The 19,615-nt window shown below is 28.2% G+C and overlaps 4 protein-coding genes across 6 annotated transcripts; 1 reads left to right on the forward strand and 3 right to left on the reverse strand.

Annotated features, from left to right (window-relative positions):
* Nucleotides 1-219: 219 nt before the first annotated feature.
* On the reverse strand, nt 220-926 carry LOC119671650. Its single transcript, XM_038082389.1, has 2 exons — nt 843-926; nt 220-786 (listed from the first exon to the last, which is right to left on the reverse strand). Exons 1-2 carry the CDS (start codon nt 894-896, stop codon nt 232-234), a joined length of 609 nt encoding a protein of 202 aa, XP_037938317.1. The 5' UTR covers nt 897-926; the 3' UTR covers nt 220-231.
* A 2,243-nt stretch (nt 927-3,169) lies between these two features.
* On the reverse strand, nt 3,170-3,953 carry LOC119671659. Its single transcript, XM_038082402.1, has 2 exons — nt 3,862-3,953; nt 3,170-3,720 (listed from the first exon to the last, which is right to left on the reverse strand). The coding sequence occupies exons 1-2, from the start codon at nt 3,913-3,915 to the stop codon at nt 3,226-3,228; spliced, it is 549 nt and encodes a 182-aa protein (XP_037938330.1). The 5' UTR covers nt 3,916-3,953; the 3' UTR covers nt 3,170-3,225.
* A 4,611-nt stretch (nt 3,954-8,564) lies between these two features.
* On the reverse strand, nt 8,565-9,364 carry LOC119670571. The gene is made up of 2 exons (XM_038080869.1): nt 9,282-9,364; nt 8,565-9,210 (listed from the first exon to the last, which is right to left on the reverse strand). Exons 1-2 carry the CDS (start codon nt 9,333-9,335, stop codon nt 8,620-8,622), a joined length of 645 nt encoding a protein of 214 aa, XP_037936797.1. The 5' UTR covers nt 9,336-9,364; the 3' UTR covers nt 8,565-8,619.
* Nucleotides 9,365-13,075: 3,711 nt separating this feature from the next.
* Nucleotides 13,076-17,491, forward strand: LOC119670572 (histone H3.3A). 3 transcript variants are annotated; one of them, XM_038080871.1, is made up of 4 exons: nt 13,076-13,167; nt 13,256-13,367; nt 16,826-17,119; nt 17,200-17,491. In XM_038080871.1, the coding sequence occupies exons 3-4, from the start codon at nt 16,838-16,840 to the stop codon at nt 17,326-17,328; spliced, it is 411 nt and encodes a 136-aa protein (XP_037936799.1). In that variant the 5' UTR covers nt 13,076-13,167; nt 13,256-13,367; nt 16,826-16,837; the 3' UTR covers nt 17,329-17,491. The 3 variants fall into 3 exon arrangements, with proteins under 3 accessions (XP_037936799.1, XP_037936800.1, XP_037936798.1); XM_038080872.1 differs by lacking the exons at nt 13,076-13,167; nt 13,256-13,367 and adding an exon at nt 14,163-14,257; XM_038080870.1 differs by lacking the exons at nt 13,076-13,167; nt 13,256-13,367 and adding an exon at nt 15,588-15,696.
* Nucleotides 17,492-19,615: the final 2,124 nt, after the last annotated feature.

Raw genomic sequence — 19,615 nt, forward strand, 5'->3', positions numbered from 1 at the left:
AAAGCTATATTAAAAGAACGCTCTTACAAACCGTGCATTGCTAGTCTCCACTTTTTATCTTCAATACAATGTACGTTCTATTAAGCGGACAGTTTTCTTTCACTATAATAATAATTTTTTTTATTTATTATCACCCAAATTATGCGTTTAAATAAAAAATAATTAAAATTTGCAATACACCACATTTTCTTTATTTCAATTCATTTTTAATTTTTAAAATTTTTTAACACCTTAACTAGTCAATTTGGAGCATTCAATAACGGCTGGTTTGAATTGTACGAAATAATTCTGTAATTCATCCAAAGCATCATTGACACATTTGCCAGCATCACCAGGAGCTTGTGGGACCTTCTTAATCAATTTTATTGCTTTCTTAATTTGCTTATTCAAGGTCACAATTTTTTTGGCGACTTTCACAATACATTTCTTGGAGTTTGTAGCATCTTCATCCAAATGACTGTCTTCACTATTATTACAAATAGTATCGTTCAAATTTAGGATTTCATTGGTGGTCTTAATGATATCATTACAAGCATCAATAACTGCTTTCAATTGTTTGGAGACATTACCGCCACATGCTTTCACATCTGTGAGGAATGTTTCTGTTACATTTTGTATATTCAGCACAGCCTTAATAAGACAATTCAACCCTTTCACACCGCGTAAGATCTTTTTAAGAGTTCCGTAAAAGCCTCTATCTTCGCCATAAAAATCAATATCGAAATCAAGGGATTCAAGCGATTCGAGACTTATGTCAATTGGTTCTTCCACAACAGCGGAGCTTGACTGCAAATATAAAATATATATAATTTTGATATTAAATTATTTACAAAATTATATACATAAACAGCTACGAAGCAAAGACTTGCAATGAATGCGAACGTAAAGAACTTCATTTTAACGATAACTGTAGAAATACTACAATGATATAGGGAAAACACTAGCTTTTTATACTCAATAGCATTTAATAAATTCTTTTTATCAGTTTTTCGTTATTTGGTTGAGATAATCACAAATCAGAGTCCAGTCAAGATATTCCATTCAAGATATTCCAAACAAAATCATTTCAGAAATTTTAATAAATTAATTTCATTCTAAATAAATTTATCGAGTCAACACACTTAAAGTTATTAATAGCAGTAATCATTTGCTGTGGTAAGATAAATTATAAGAACATAGTACAAATAAAATAGAATATATATTATATATCAACAGAACGTTGTTATTGTTTTTGTGATTCGTCATGAATTCTAACTAATCCAGTTGCCCAACAGTCTACCATGCTAGAAACATCTAAATGGCATAGCACTTAAATGAAGAGTGTTATGTTCAAGAAGGAAGAAGGAAGCGAAAGTGGGATGTAAGGAAATGGAACGACTAATTTTTATCTGTACATAGGACTGAACTTCAAGAAGATTATGTGATAGATTCCTTTAAGTGTTCCGAAACCATACATTTGGCAGTTGTAAATGTGACTCATTAATTAAAACTAATTTTTTTAAACAATTATCGAATAGTAACAAATTATAGAATAAATGTCATATAACAAATATGCATTTTAGAATGAGAGCTAGGTAATAATATCAATTAAACTGTAGTCATGATAGGGAGGCTTTTTGCGCCCTCAGAGTTTAATAAAAACAGTGTTGTTTGTTAATAAATTTACAACTTTTAGAAGAAAATATGTACATATGACAAAGATCGTAAAATTATAGTATAATTCATCATATGACTTTCTGAATAATATGGTCATTAGTCATTATAACCATAGTCTTGTGTAAATATTAGAAATAGATTACAATAGCATTTGAAATCTGATGCCATAAAAAAGATAATTTAGTAAAACAATTTATATTGAAAGTAGAAAGAAAATGCTATATAAATATGTATATATATGAATTCACATCTTTAATAAAGAATCTTGAAGAAGGAACTTACTCTTCCACAACGAAAAATTGGCAATAACATAATATATTTTTCTTTAAATTAGGTCTTCGGATCACACTTTGACTACTAGACTACGGCAGTGTCCTTCAGGCCGCAGTAATAGCGACTCACTATGCACCAAATTGGGTCCTTGTCCACAAGTTGCCCGATACAAAAATCGTACTCTTAAATATCTGGTAAGCGCTTCAACTACATAGTTATTAATTTGAGAATAATAGGTTTCTCTTGGCGAGCTAGCCAAGCAAATCAATGTTCAACTCATATAGATACATGAACATAGGGACATCTCAGGTAATTGCAAGGTAGACTATCACTCTGATTTCTGGCATTCATTTCTTGAATATTTGAATAATAATATCTGAGTATAGTTAAAAAAAACATTGGCAAATTAAAATTCCTTACAGATTTTGAGATATACGTCGTCCAAACTAAACTAGAAACGTACCAGACAGCTGATACAACTAAAGCGGAATCTGCTCAGCACAATGGCATCGGTGCTGATGAGTCACTGCGTGCTAGGAAGAAGTGCTATAAGACTCGTTCTATCCTTTAATGACTTCTTTTGTGATTATGGGTCTGAAAACTTAGAAGTATCTAAGTTTTATCTCCATTGTCAATGCCGGAGGAAATTAAAAATCTTTGCTATCTCTTTTCTTACCAAGCTGACAGAACGCTAACCACTGCAGACTACGTTAACCACCAGAATTGGGTGTTCTTCTGGACTATATATTAACAACGCAAATCTGTGGTAAATAGGCTTTAGTAAACAAGGCAACCACTCCAACCAAATCTAAGCTAACGGTGAAGCTTAATAAGGTTGAGTCTACTGAGATTGCTGTTATGAACGATAAATGTCATGCCTTTGGAATTAAAATGACTATAATACGTATGGAGTAGAAGGGTTATGTCGTGTAAGATTTAAATGTACTTTGACAATAGTACCGTTAGGTAGTTGGGGAATTATATTTTAAGTATGTTAAAGCCTCTTTCTAAAAATAGACTTTTATATTTTTTGGCATATTATAATCATGTAGTTATATTTATTCCAACATTAATTTTTATGCATAAATTATAGACGTTCTATCGAAGTTCACTATATATTTTGTGTTAAGAGAAAACTCAGGGGTACGTCTCTTTCCAAATACCAAAGAACAAACGATAAATGACAAAATATATAAAAAGGAAAATATATAAATGCTTTTTTAAGTTTGCTGTAAATGAATTGTAATATTTATTAATTTTTTTTTATTTATCTCACATATAGAAAAATTTATAATTTTAACTAGTCAATTTGGAGCATTGTTTAATGTTAGGTACGAACTGGGTGAAATAACTGGTAAGGTTGTTTGTTGCATCAGTAACGCATTGACCGTATTGTCCAGGAACAGTTGGAACTTTCTTGATCAATTTGATGACATTCTTAGTTTGTTTGTACAAAGAGGCCATTCCCTTAACTACTGCCAGAGTACAGCTTTTACTAGGACTATCATCACCTTCATCGTCACTACCGCAAGCATCAATGATATTGTTGCAAGTGGTAATTATAGCATTGCATGCGTCTATGACAGCTTGTAATTGGGCAGATACAGTACCTCCACATGCTACAATATCATCGAGGAATTGTTGTGTTGTACTTTTAATATTGAGTACCCATTTAATAAGACAATTGAAACCCTTTACGGTACGCAAAGCTGCTTTGACTGCACCCAAAAATGTTCTATCTTGTACGAAAAGTTCGATTTCATCGGGTTCTTCAAAACCAACGGCGCTACTCTATTTTAAAAAATAAAAATTTTTAAATCTCAATGCAAACATTTTTATTTAAAATCAATGTATTTAAAACTTGTATATAATATACTCGTATATATTATATCTTATTTTTATTGAAATATTTTATTCTAATTAAATACTTACGCTGACAGCAACCAGACAAAGACTGGCAATAAAGGCAAAAACAAAGAATTTCATGTTGAATACCTTCAAAGTCAAAATTCACTTTCAAAATACCTCACTCGAACCCTCCGTGTGTTCTTTATATACACTTTTTAAAATTATTGTGACTTTTAATTTATTATCAATATCTTTTTGTTTTTGCCGAGATTATCGCAAATCACTGTCAATTATTAATTTTTCTTCAGTGTCACTGAATTTAAAATATATTTTTATATCAGCTAACCTAGTCAATATTGGTTATACCTATGCTTAATATAGGTTTTAACATATCAATTGGTTTTTCTAAACAAATCATATAAATACTTTCCAGTACACAAGTACTTAAAATTTTGGTAAAAGTAATCGCAACAAATGACACGTTCGCTTATACAAGCACAACTATATACACCCATTATATATAGCTGACACGTACTTCTTATCAATTATTAAATATATTTAATAAAAACATTGGGACCACTTTTTTTACTCTCGAATGTTTTTTATAAAGACATTGTTTTAAGTTATACCTTATAACAGGAGTAGATTTAAAAAAACTTTTTATTACCACACACACACACAATGTATTTTTTTAATACTTAAGGCAATACTTGAGTCAACATTTTTAGATCTAAACTCAAATTAATCGCTAATTACTTACGCCAACAAATGTTTCTTAGATTCGTATATAGCTGGGGTTAAACTCAGCCGTCTCCAAGGTCAACACAAGAAATTAATTTGGTGAGACCCTGTCACTTACGATTTCTCTTGACGTCTTAGCTGAAGATAACCTGATCAAATATCAAACGGAACTACATATGCAATGGACTCACTGACAGTATCCGAATATATGGAATATCCACCTATATGGAATGTTCATGTCGTAAGGTTTTCATCATTCATCACTAAGTTCATCATTTAATAAAGATATTTATAGTAATCCACTAAAAACACGTAGCTTACTTTTCGAATATCAATATCAATATTTTTATCAGAGTTCTCTAGCTTGAAATTTCTCATACTGTGCGCCACGAAACTGTGCTACACCATACAATAAGTGTTAGATATAATTTACTGATCTGCATAAAATGTTCAATTTCAAAGGTACTCCATGCTTAAAAAAGTTTGAGAACCTCTGTTCAAGCTTTTACTAAATGTATCATAATAATATAAAAAGATTTCTTCTTCATTTTTAACGTATTCTACTATTATACTATTAAATACAATTCAATTATACTATTATTCTACATATTCATAATCGAGACCTTATTCTACTATAATATGTAACGCAATCCGAGGCGAGTAACCCGTAAGCTCAATTCGTAGAAATTTTATAATAAAATCTTCACATATCATGATACTAAATATTAATATTAATTTCAGGGTCAAAAATATTTAAGGATCGATCAGTAATTGAAGTAGAACTTGGATCTTAAAGCAGCTTAGCATCCGAATACAAAAAAAAAAGTCGTTATTTAATATGCGAATATCAATCCACGACCTATACAACGACTTTAACTATATTGATTAACAAAGCTTATCAAATATATATTATACAAATATTGTATATGAATTGTATAATATATACAAACAAATTATATATATATAAATTGATGAAGTCTTATCAACTAATGAATTTATCTAATTTATATTAAATAAACGGTATAAATTTAAATTAAATATGTTAATATTAGATAAATTAATTAAGTGATAACAGCAATATTTAATTAGAAGACGTTTCAATAGCTGATAAAAAGACCAATGAGAATTCCAGATGGTAACCAAACAATTATTTTGAGATATAATATCTCGATATAACTCGAAATATAATATCTCAATAATAATAAAAAGAAAAGTTTAATAAAATATTTCATTTAATAAAAACAAATTAATAATTTCAATAAAAAAAAGCTATAAAATTTAAATATATTATATATGAGAATGTACATGTCGAGAATTAATCAACGGAGCATAGAAAATATTCTTTCAAGAAGTAATTATTGATTATAAATTAATAGGTCGCGACTTTTGCCTAGTGCGACCCGCAGTAAATCTTAACATGTGGGATAGTTCAACTAAAATTTTATATGGTTAAGTGACCATTTGTCTCATTAAAATTATTTAATATATATAGTTGAAAATAAACAGTTAATTTATAACATATCTTGATATCTTATCTTATTTTAACCAATTTGGTAATAACTATATATTAAGTAAATTAAGTCGAATATTGTACTACCTTACAACCTGTGACAAATTAAAAGTCTGCTGTTTTATTAAAAAATATTATAATGATGATTCAATCCTTCTGATAGCAAAACTTCTATCTGCGCCAGTCTGCTCTACTATTAAATATCCTCTTCTCTTACATCTTATGTCGTATTAAGTGAATACTATAATAATAACTATCTAAAATAATCCAATAAAATATCCGAATTATTAAAATAAAAAAATTTGTTTCAATGATATATTTCCATTATACCTACCATTATATACCATATTCCATTATCCATTAGTATAACTGTATTAAGGTATAACACTATAATTCCTCAAATATTCAATAATTCAAGGGCAAAATTCAAGTAGCTAGGTACTACTTTAAATATTTGCTACTTTATATAAAAAAAAAATTATTATAGGTTATCTTATCCCCTGAAGAATAAAACTTGAATATATTAAACCTGTATAATAAAATAATGTTATATCTGAACAAAACAAAGAAAATTCAATAAATCAAATATAATGCTACCTATGTTACGTGAAGTAATTTTTAAAGTCCAATATTGCTTATTTTAATTTCTTAAAGACGTTTGTATATTTTACTAACTAGGGAATATAATCCTCTTATATATTAATGACCCATGACCTTGCTACACCCTACAAATATTTGTAAATATACGGGATGTGTTTATATCTTATTTATGTTTTAATAATAATTAACCAAATTTACTGATATTTACAAATAAATTATAATTATTTATAATTAATTATAGGGTATATCGTTTTTATACATGGACTCCAATACAATAGCACATACGGTCCTATAATTTTTATTTGTGAAATGTATTAATGTGAAAAAGTAAAAAAAAACATCAGAGACTATTTGAACCGTACCTATATATTATAAACCAGCACAATCAATTTAATGATATTCGTCTACCTGTCTGTCTATTGATAAAGAAAACCAGTCTCTTCGTTACTGAAACAATCAAATGTAACCTTGGAAATTGTCTTTTTAAAAATTCAGATAGATCAGATTGTCCAGGAATGAAATCGGTTGACTAATTAAAATGTAGAATATAAATACTTTTTGTGAAAAATATTCCACCGAACATAGAGCAGATGTTTTACGGTAAAAATAAATATGCCACCCTGAGTATTATCTGTTCTATTTTTTACCAAAATCCAAAAGTTTATTGAGGTTTAACCATATTTATAAAATTATATGGGAAGATACCATATACGCATGTAAAAGAACTTTACGCATTGTATTTATTATTTACTGAATTTGAATCAAAAATCACAAGATTTTTATGAGTAGAGTAGGATGGAGTAATACAGATTGTAACCTCGAAGACGATAAATGAATCACAATCCAAAATTATCGGATATGTAATTACTAAAAGACATTTTCATTTGTAAATAAAAAAGGACAAGCCTCAGCAATCTTCATAATTAAAATTCACAGTTTGTGAATGTAATTCTTCCTTTGTAGTTTTCCTAAAACTTTCGGGATTTCGCCCATAACACCCCATATCTATATATGCATTTGATTTTCCGTCAAAAACAAATTTCAAAATATTGTTTAAAAAATTTATTTGATAAATATTAAATATACACATACATAAAATTATATATTTGAAGACCATAGAGTAAAAGTGCCCAGATGCACTAACTCGGAAAAGGCTTAACATAACATAACTAACCATTGAAACCTTGACGCAACCAAAACTCTTATTTTTCCTGCAGTTATTCTGAAAATAAATGTACTGAAGATAACTATCCTGAAAATAGATATTCTAAAGTTAGTTCCGAAATGAGAAAAATCGAAAATCAAACTTTACGAAATTATATGAAGTGTAAAAGATTGATGTACAATCTGAATGTGGATCTGGATCAGTTTAACAAATATATATTATTACTTATACATAACAAGCAATGTATAATATAACCACTGTATTTTTCAACTATTTTTTAGTTTTTTCTACCATTTTAAGGATCCCTTAATTTAGGATTCACTTGGGCCTAATGGTCTATTGTGATCATTTACGATTTTAAACCTATAGTTATTATTTTGGCTTTATGATAGATACCAATTATCTCAGCCGAGAAATCTTATACATAAGAGAAGGGACTCCAAATCATAATAAAAGAAAACAAATAAACCACCTCAGTGGGCTGTGAAAAATTCAAGCCAACATATCCAAGCTACAGTATAAAGTAAGCTACGATCCACCAATGTTATGACAAGTCACTAGCCGATATCTATATTCCATCTACGCAGAAAAATTGGAAATTCACTTAATCCAAAATCACGAAAACTGTAAGGTAAGATTAAAAATGCCTGAATCATCATGTCAAGAGGACAATAAAGACACTAAACAGCTCTTCCATCGCCAAAACAATACCTATGTTACAATTATTAGTATTTCTGAATGAAATAGCTTTCTTAAATGAAAACCCAATCATTATTATTCAATGCACTTTAATTTTATTGACTTTTGTAAAATGTCTCACAAATATTTAATTGCTGGTCAATTTGGAACATTCAATAACATTTGTTGGAAACAATGTAAAAGCTTCTGTCAATGCATCCAAGGAGGCTTTAACACAAACTCCAGCTTCACCGGGAATATCGGGTAGTTTTTTTACGAGTTTTAGCGTATTCTTGCTTTGTTTATTCAATGTATTAAATTTACTTCTCAATTTCTTGGAACAACTAGAAGGAGTTGGCTTATCTGCATCAGTTCCGTCATTATAATTGCCATTATTGCAAATATTGTCATTGTAATTCACAATATCATTAACGGTGTTTATGACGTCATTACATGACTTAATAACGGCTGTTAACTTTTTAGATGTTTCGACTGCACAATTCTCACAATCTGCGACAAAAGACTTAGCGGCCAATTGTATGTAAAGTGCCTCTTTAATGCTACAATTCACTCCCTTTAAGGTACGCAAAGCGAGCTTAAGACCCTTATAGAATTTACTAAGTATTGTTCTTTCTTCAAAATCACCTAAAACAACTGAATCATCTGATTCTGATCCAATGTATACAGAGTCAGATACATTATCAAGCAATTCTTCTTCTGGCAATACATTGTCATTAGCCTGTAAAAATTCCAAGGTATATTAGACATATAATTAGTATTTTCCCAGTATTAGTAATATTTCTAACTCACGTTTACTGCAATTACGCAGAGACTGACGAGTAATGTAAAAACCAAAAATCTCATTTTGACAAAACTATTATTGACTATTACAAATTTTTTTAAAGTAAGCTATAATGAACAGCCTTATATACTCTTCTGTTACCGTTGCAATATCTTAAACATTATCAGTAATACATTATGCAGAATTAATTTGCACTTAAGTTTAAGAACTTAAGGTTTCAAATCATGAGTACATAACATGCAATAATATATGTACTTTTAAAGTATCCAAAAGTTTTTTAATAAGTATAAAGTTAACTCCAAGGCACCCTACACGTCTGTTTTCATTACACTAACATATGATATATAGAATAGAGTACAATATTTCAGGGATTAGGCCGCAAAACTCCACTGGGAACACTCAACCTTAGAAAAGCCTCAGTACTAATAGTTGACCTAACCAACCAACACAATATATTTCGCCTTTGGAATATATAGTAAAATGTTTCTAGTTGAAAACATCGTAAATCAGATAGGATTAGATTTTTCTCCTAGCTCAGATCCAAACCAAAAGTCACAAGCAATATGCCTCAAAACTTTATCAACTTTTGGATTTTAACTATATTTTATCATCTCAGGCAGATGCATCTTATTGAAATGATAGATAGTGCACATATTACTCACATACTATATTTCAATAACTGATTTCAATCTGAAATCAAAAATATGTATGATGGATATATATTGCCAGATAGTAACAGTAAAGAAAAAATTCATCACCTACAGTTACAATTGTGATACGCGAACTACAATTTTGATAACCCTTTTCTCAAAAAATATCTAAACTGATCTGATTCTGATTAATATATATATGTATTTAGCTATATAATCAAAGTATTCTTCCTCCTACAATACATTTTCAATAGCCTTTAAAATTCGAAATGTAGGGAAGAGTAGTACGGTACATATATATACAATAATAGTTTCTGAATTGATAAATATATATCTTCCGAGAACTAGCGAATACTGTAGAAACATGATACCGTGAAAATTCTGAAGTATCTTTGAATAAGAACCAGAATCAGAACAAGTGGAAATTAAAAGATGATAAGCAATATTTACACTTATTATATCCAGTACGTAGCTTTCGTTGATCTCGTTAAAATATGTATATTGTGTATTTCTCTTACTATATGGACAGTACTACTATGCGCTCCTTGGTATATAAATGTCGTTACTTTCCTCTTCGTGGATATCACTGATTTACATTCTCAAGACCTATTAGTAAAAATTTTTCCTAATATCTTAAGGAATATATATATTTGGAATTTTTAAACATATATGCCCACAAAATTTGACACCTACAAGCGTGCTTTAGATCTAATTAAAATATATATAGAAGGCACACTAGTGTTTCAAATGGTGAAAGGTATGATATATGGTAAAGGCATCTATAGACGAAATCTGTAAAAAACTAAAAAATAGCACAGCAAAAATAAAAATAGGGAACTGGAATCCTCTAACAATGTACAAGTATAGTTTACACGGCGGCCCCTAAACTAGAAATCTAAATGAACTCTCGTTACATATCATATAAAGTTTTTAATTTTGGATCTGACTGCCAATAAAATTACAATTATTATACCAAGTCAATCAAACTACATTATATTTCTTTATACATATATATATTTATGTTTATAGATCTCTATAAACTCATAAAAATGTAAATATAATATTTATATACCATCTTTTAATTAAAAATACTTAAAGTTATAAAAAAGATAAAGGAATTGACACTATCTAAAGCTTAAAATTATGAGGCAACAGGTGTTAATACTTCACACCTGTGCTACTTCAAAGATAAAAAGACAAGTAAATAAAACTTCTGGTTTCTGATTTTTAAAAACTTTAATGTACTTTAATATCTAAAAGAAATATATTATTCATTACAAACACTTAAATGTAAAGAACGCTTAGTTATAGTAGAAATATAAATCATATACGTGTGAAATGTCAACTGATTTCAACTGATTTTAGTTAGCCACAATGTAAATATCACAATCTGCTCTGACAGCAAATCAACTGTCAAATCTCTAGTAAACACTACAGTTATAACTGCTCGAGTTATAACTGTCAGTGTCCAACTCATATGAGACATTTTGGCTAACTACTGCAGGGTAGAGAATCTTGCTAAAGCAGGCATGCTGCTCTTTGAGTTCTTTGACCTCTTCGAATATTAATATTCTAATTGCAACAAATTTACTGTTCACTTAACATACTTAAAGTACATTCGAACTGTTAAAAAACACGATTGGATGGAGTTACTTGTCAGACCCAAAGATTTATTTAGTCCAATTTATTTGTCTAAATTATTTATTTGGAGAATAAGCACACCAACCAACTTCTTTAACTATATATAGGTATAACTAATTATAATTTCTTTAACTATAACTCAGTACTGCGGTATCGATAAAAATAGGTCATTGTGTAGATAGGAAAAATTACTTTTAGACTTTGTCTTATATCTTATAACAACTTTTATCGAGGTTACTTTTCTGGGGAGAAGGAAGACCCTATATTTTACCTTATTTGTCAGTGCTTATCTTTGGCCAATAGTAGACTAAAAATCTTTAAGGCCCTATTTCTTAATAACCCCACAGAGTTGTCATCCTTAAAAAATATGTACATAACCATGTTTATAAAATTGTCAGATTTTCAACATTGTGTTTGTATTGACCACTTCGGTCTTTATACCTTTTTTGGTACTCCTGCTGGAAGGTCTAGCATTAAACAACGTTTATTCGTGGTATTACAACGGATCATTATTCCTGCTCAAGGAAGCTTCAGTGCGCAAGACCATTTATGTTTACCTATTATAAATTTTAGTTGATCTGAAGATATTTCTGTACTTAGCACTATATGATTTTTCTGACCGATTTACATTTTACAATTATTACCCTAATCACAATTAATAGAACTCAATAAACAGTCCAGTTTTTCGATACAGTTTTAATTGATGTAAAAGATTATCTATGTCTTTCTGTAAAATTACAATAATAGAAAATATTACCTGCATTAATTTAGAAAACCACAATAATTTAGATTTTATTTGAATCTTTTGAAAAACCAGAAAAAAAATCATATACTATCCTCACATCGAAACAATATGGAATTAAAAATATTATCTACATTTAGATAAAAATATTACCTGAATTGAGATAAAAATATTTATATTGAGATAAAAGAATTATCTATATTAAAATAAAAACATTATCTATATTGGAGTAAAAATATTTTCTGACCCTTCTCGCCGAAATTCAAATGTAACCAAAAAATATTAATTTATCTGTTATCTGTTTATTACAATGAAATAAAAACATTATCTCACCAATTCTACAAAACCAAAATCAGATAAATGTATGTATTGTTTTTGCAAAATCACCATGATATAGACAATAGTCTTATACTTCAGTAAAATTACACTAATGCAAGATGATTGTCAGTTTTTTTATATGGAACTATAAAAAGATTATATATTAGATTATTAAATATAGTTATTATCTAAAACTTTCCACGATTGTCTTGATAGTCCCTTCCCTAGTACCAGTTTAAAAAAATGAATTAATTGCAAATATACAAAGATTAAATTAAATTTTCGTATTGCACATATATTAATCGAAACTCTAACATCTCTAATAATTAGAAATTTCTAGGATTAAACGTTATTTAGGATTTGAAGGTAAAAGGTTTAATCAAATTAGCTTTGAGAAAATACTGTAATACACGATAACAGAAACTGAACTAAAACAAAACCATTTGTAAGAAAATTTGTTTCAAATAAGTTTCGTTTTCTGATCTCGAAAGAAATTAGTTAACTATAACCGATAAATCTCTCCGTAAACTACTCAGATTACATGTAAGTTTTACAACTCAGATTATTTAATTATTATTTCGCATACATTCAAATACATTATGATCTGTTATTAACACTGATTGTCTCCCAGCTTATTTCAGCACTTTTAATAACTTAGAATCTTGAATCTTGGAATTGAGTGCATTTGGTTTGGTTGTTTCTCGTACTTTGGATTCTAACTACTTGGTATTTTATCAGTTGCAGTAAGTACTATCTGTTTAATTTTAACACTATTGCAATTAAAAGAACGCTATGCAAAAATTTAGAAAAAATTGAAAAATTAATTTTTTAAAATTTTTTTTTTAATTTATATATACACACATATATTATACTTTATATATCAGTCATTAGAGTAGGGATTTGCAATTGGCAAATAAATAATTTCTAAAAGATGCCCTAAACTTATAATTATATTAATTAGCTTTTACATAATTGTCAGAAACAAAAATAATTATATTAATTGATATATTATTGTTAATAAAGAATTCAGCTACCATTTTTGTCAATAACTTTTGCGCAAAATTAACAAATGAACCGCGATTTGTGATCTATAATGAATATTTATGTACATTTACAGAATCCCCAAAAGTATACATCCTCAAATTATTTACGAAATTTTCTATTTTTATACCAATTTGCAAATTTTAATTGACAACAATGTCAGGTACCACTAATATATTATTTTATTAAGGCTTTATGGTATACATACATAAATACATATAATAAAAAGAAAAAAATTTTATTTTTTTTTTGTTTTTCAAAATTTAAATAAATTTTAAATCAATGCTAAGTAAATAATTTTAAACAAGACTTAAATAAATAAATTTTATACAATTTTTGGCAGCACATAATGCATGTTGCATCTCACTTATTTTTTAAATGTGGCAGCACCAATATGCAATTATTTGCGTATACACACCAAACTATAGCTGTTCTGCTCTCTCTTATATTGTAGTAGGTATACTGAGCTATCAAGATATTCTACATTCTTATAACAATAGGAGACAGATTTTGTTTTTCTAGTGCTTGCATCTTGCCGGTGTGTAAAAAATATTTGTTTTAAATTAGAAGTTAAAATTTTGAGGAAGTTAAGGTATGTTAAGAATATTTACATATATTTAATTAATGTTAAACGACATACAGAAATATAAGTTCTGTGATTTTTATTACGTATTGTATTGGTCCTTGTTCTCATATAAATTTGCTATTAAATCAAAATATTTCATAAAAATTGGTGTTATGCTTAATTTTCACATAATTTCCTATATTTAAATGTTAAAATAATCTTTAAAATTGCAATATTCTGTTTAACGTGGATTAACGACTACGTAGTACGACTCAATATAACGAATTCTGTGATTTTACTAAGTTATTTTAAAGATATGTTAAATCTTAACTTTTATTACCATAAAACGCCATACTTCTTATCTATGCATTAACTTTCTTTGTCATCCGCATTTATTGTTCTTATTACTTTACATAAAAACTTTTATCATTATTAATAGCTCCTTTTATCATTATTAATTTTATCCTCCCCAAGGTAAAAACCTTAGCCTTTAATAATTGAAAAAAATGACTGTAAATCTATACTTGAATTCATATGAATTTGCAATTATTTTAAACTACTAGCATTTTTTATATTATATAAATTCATAAACAAAGAAAAAAAGAAAGACTTTGTTATAGTTTTTAACAAATCAGTCTTTCAGTGGACTGCGTTCTCATGTTGTAAAACAACAAAAACGTTTTCCATGTTTTCAGTTTTTAATATATTTTCTAATCTAATATGCAATAATAGAATATCTCTGATTTAATGACTTAATTTAAGATAACTTTAGCAGTGTTAATGACAAAACAATGTCTAGAATATGTTCAAATGAAAATAATTTAATATATACAACTTTTTCATTTTAAAAGCATCTGTAGATCCTTTCTGAATCTACAGTTTCCTTTTAATAGAAAATTCCAGAAACTAATTTAGAACTTGTAATTAGCCTTGTTACGTCACGTACGCCATATTTACCATATGTAATTATTTCTTTTATATTATTATTTAGAATTGCCATAAATTAATTTTTTCTAAATAACATTTAGAATGTAAAATTTTTTTTTGAAAAAATATATATATTCCTCTGCACTACACAATCAATATATACTAGTAATTAATTGTTTTTGCATTTTATTATTAATATTAATAACACGAGCCAAAACTATTTAAAATAATTATAATTTCTTCATAAATAATATACAAATTAAATCTAATTATCTAATTTTATTTAAATGTTTTTTTTTTAAATGTATGATCTTAGAATCATAATTTTCTGCATTGGCAAGACCTTGTTTACATAACTGAGAAAGCAATATATTGAAAACAGCTAGCTATCTCAGTTTACAAAAGACTGAGGTTGAGATAAAGCATACAAACTTCATTGTATATTCTGAAGTCAGAGTGTGCGGTTGTGTTAATTTAGTCCGGTTTAATTAACTTTGAATAAAGTAATTTTTTTTTTGTGTCAATTCAGTCTAATAAAGGTGAGTCGAGTGTTATAAAATATTTAACTAACATAAACGCGTTTTTTAATGTTTGTTGCTATAAATACGAAAATTTTCGCGATGTGAAAAATTATTGGCGGGTGCTCCGCTGATTGGGGCTGCTGTAGACAATTGTGCCGAATACACAAATTTTCGTGTACATTGATCAAATTTTTTCAAAATGGCGGCTAAAACCAATATTGAAAGGAAAATTTTTTGACCAAAACATTCGCTTCTTTTTTTTTTTTATTTAAATATAAAATTATAGTGTGTGAATTAAAATATTGCGGGAATAATATTTTATTTACTGAATAGTTTTTATTTGATTTTTGCGCTAATTCTAACAGCGATACTAGTTTAGTGTCATTTTTTCCATATATTTTTTTTGTGTCTAGTTTTCACAAGTCTGTTTCTTGCACATTCGTGTGACAACATTCGTATTTATGTGTGCGTTTTTGATGTGTGAAGTGCGCATTTCATTTTCTTTTACGATGTATTAGTGTGTGTAAAACCAGGGTCGTTTTTAGTTAAAGGTAGATAAATAAATTTAGTTTAAAAGTAATACTTATTTCAAGATGTAATTTTCAGGTTACTTTAAAAAAATTAACAAAATATTGAAATTGGGGTAAATGGTTTTTGAATAGTTTCGCGCGTTTTTTTTTATTTTGTCTCATATATGCTTATGTATGTAAGTGTGTCTATAGCGAGAAAAATGCACAGCTGTAAAATTTTCATGAAAAGAGAAAGAAGTAGAACATATTTTTTTACCGCCATTAGCTTAAAGACATTTAGGTAGTGAAGAGTTTCGCGGCATTACGAAATTATTTTTTTGATTTGTTCTTAATTACACTAATTGCAATTTGCATTAGTAGATTAATAGTTTTTTTTTTTTAAATTCAATTTATGTGTATAATATATTTTGTATTTCAAATTTCATTGGTAGGTAGTAAGCATTGTTTATAAATATTTGGCGCGGAAAACGGAACAGCTGTATATGTTAGATAAAATCATCGGCGTGTTTATTGAAGTTTTAACAAGTTTTTTTTTTCTTTTAATTGTTTAGATGATATTAAACTAAATTATAAAATACTAAAGATTAATAAATAAAATTATTTTTTTTGTTTTGCAGTTGTAAAGAAGTATGGCTCGTACAAAACAGACAGCTCGTAAATCAACTGGTGGTAAAGCTCCACGAAAACAACTTGCCACAAAAGCTGCTCGTAAATCTGCTCCATCGACTGGAGGTGTGAAGAAGCCTCATCGTTACCGTCCCGGTACTGTGGCTTTGCGTGAAATTCGTCGCTACCAAAAATCTACTGAGTTGCTGATTCGTAAGCTGCCTTTCCAACGTTTAGTGCGTGAAATTGCTCAAGATTTCAAAACAGATTTGCGTTTCCAGTCGGCAGCCATTGGCGCTTTACAGGTACGAAATATTATCACTGTTATTGTGTTAATATAATTTTGAACAACTTAAACTAACAATTGTTTCATTTCTATTAATAGGAAGCGTCTGAAGCCTATCTCGTCGGTCTATTTGAAGATACGAACTTATGCGCTATCCACGCAAAACGTGTCACAATTATGCCTAAGGACATTCAATTGGCTCGTCGTATTCGTGGTGAACGTGCTTAAACATACATCATTATTAACTTTCATTATAATAAATCATCGATTGCAATGCTAATCACCATAATAAAAAGAAAACCAGTATGTTGTGTTTCACAACGTATGAAATAAAAGTAGTTCATTCATTTTTTTTTAAATGGTGCGGGAGTGTTGCAGTCAATCAAATCTATTAAACATTTTTCACTCTTAAATTAGTTTGTAACGGATATATTTAGTTTTTTTGCATATTTCTTTATATCATATATATTATTAACTTAATGGAAAATTAAAGTATAATCTAAGTTAAGTTTATATAAAATATAAAAATTTATGAATATATATATATATTATATGCAATTTCAAATTGTGCTCTTGATGGCTATGACAGAGTGTCATCAGAGAGAAGACAACACCAACAATTTGAGGTTGAGTACAACAACAGAACCATAGTGACAAGTAATCACCAGTTTTTTTATTAATATCACAAAAACTTGCCCAAAAGCAGTTCAATTAACATACGAAGTAGAATTTTTTTTTCTTAGACTTACAATACACTAATTTAACTGTAAAAAATATTCAATGCAGAATAAATATATATAGAAAGTAAATATAAAAAAATTTTGACTTTAACAAGTCAAAGCAAAAAAAAAAGTTGTTTTATTTACTACGCTTTTGCAATTGTTGATTTGTGGGGCCTACACGACGTTCAAATGATAGTGTTTTGACGTGCAAAAGTACAGTTGCGTCTAACAATAAAAACAGTTCACTCTTTACTGCAATGCTGCTAAGACGTCATCGTATATTGGTTGGTTTACTGGTTTGTTTAGTCGGTTATTGACAGTAGGGAAATAATATACTTCTTTTTGTATACTCATTACTATCTTGATTAGAAATGTACAATGAACTGAATTTTTTGTTTTACGTTAAATGAACTTTTGTTGTAGGTTTAGTAAATGATTGCAAAAATATACACTACAATTGTTTTGTTTTTTCTAAGGTGTGTATGTTGTTTAAGCAGAGACTTTTGTACTGCAACAAAGACTATGATGCTGTGACCACATTAAAGTGTTTGCAGTTAATTTAACTGTATACCTTAAATAAATTGAGTCTGATTTAATGAAAACTTATAATTCGGTATAAAAGGAAATTATTAGTAAGTTACGGACAGTAACTGAATAGGTCAAACAGAACTATTTGGAATCTTTTTTTAAGTTAATTTAGAAATATTATTTTCTACAATCCATATACATTTTTGTATAAAAAATGTTTAATTGCTGATGATCGGAAACATTTTAATCGTTTTCTTTAGTACACCTATAACTATCAGAAATGTACAATGTTTGTGTGCAAGTTTTCATATCTCTTCGTTATGTCGAAATATCACTATTATGTGGATAATATCATATGTGTTGAAAACTCCAGTTGACGTAAACTGTGAAAACAGTTAAGTAGGTCGTAGTTATTAATATCGATAATAAATTGAGGGGAAATGTGAGACTAATGCGTTAACAAATTAAACATTTAGAAATAAATAAAGATAATAGACGACTGCTTCAAATATCAAAAAAGAAATATCAAGAAAGAGTAGATAACAATTGACTTTTAGACGTATTTTTTTTTGTTCTTTTAATGGTCGAGATGAGTTTCTTATTCACAACCAAAAAATAATTCAGATAATATATGAAGTATGGATTTTTGAACAAAAACTAAAAAAATAAAATTACAATCAATTTAAGTTAATATTTGAATGGAATTAGATACATCAACACAGAGCTTAAGTCTCGCGATACTATAGTTTTTCTTTAGTGTACTTGTATTTTACCATATAATGTTAAATTTATAATTAATAATCAATAAAAATATTTTAGTATAGTATATAATAAAGCAATTGTGAAGTTATATTCATGTTTTATTATCAAACAAACATCTAATTATGTAGTTACAATCCTGTTCTTGTGATGAGTTTTTGGATATGCGGGCTTTCTAGTGTAAAAGTATTTTGGCAGTATTGCAAAAGTGTTTCTTAACTGTCCAGCAGATGCGCCCCTTAGATTAAACATGCTAGAACTTACTTTGAAAGGGTTTTAGCTGCAAGGTCTTCTTCTCAAAGAATATTTTAAGCTTTATCAAATGTTTTTTAAACTCATTGCATTTTATAAGGTAATATAAAGGACTAATATGTCAAAGCAAACACAACTAACTCGATATGTGTACTGCACATTTGTTTGTATATCGTTTGTTTATTATATCTTGCAATAAGTCTTGCAAACTCATTGCAAGATTGCCCGAAATGCATAGAATGCGCGAGCTTGAA

The sequence above is a fragment of the Teleopsis dalmanni genome, chromosome 1 (genome assembly GCF_002237135.1).
Source record: "Teleopsis dalmanni isolate 2A chromosome 1, ASM223713v2, whole genome shotgun sequence".
Taxonomy (NCBI): Eukaryota; Metazoa; Arthropoda; class Insecta; order Diptera; family Diopsidae; genus Teleopsis; species Teleopsis dalmanni.

Coding starts and splice junctions, on each gene's coding strand:
- LOC119671650 (XM_038082389.1), bottom strand. CDS start 896: ATGAAGTTCTTTACGTTCGCATTCATTGCAAGTCTTTGCTTCGTAGCT. Junction 787..842: donor TTTGCTTCGTAGCTGTTTAT/GTATATAATTTT, acceptor TTATATTTGCAG/TCAAGCTCCGCTGTTGTGGA.
- LOC119671659 (XM_038082402.1), bottom strand. CDS start 3,915: ATGAAATTCTTTGTTTTTGCCTTTATTGCCAGTCTTTGTCTGGTTGCT. Junction 3,721..3,861: donor TTTGTCTGGTTGCTGTCAGC/GTAAGTATTTAA, acceptor TTTTTAAAATAG/AGTAGCGCCGTTGGTTTTGA.
- LOC119670571 (XM_038080869.1), bottom strand. CDS start 9,335: ATGAGATTTTTGGTTTTTACATTACTCGTCAGTCTCTGCGTAATTGCA. Junction 9,211..9,281: donor TCTGCGTAATTGCAGTAAAC/GTGAGTTAGAAA, acceptor GAATTTTTACAG/GCTAATGACAATGTATTGCC.
- LOC119670572 (XM_038080871.1), top strand. CDS start 16,838: ATGGCTCGTACAAAACAGACAGCTCGTAAATCAACTGGTGGTAAAGCT. Junction 17,120..17,199: donor CAGCCATTGGCGCTTTACAG/GTACGAAATATT, acceptor TTCTATTAATAG/GAAGCGTCTGAAGCCTATCT.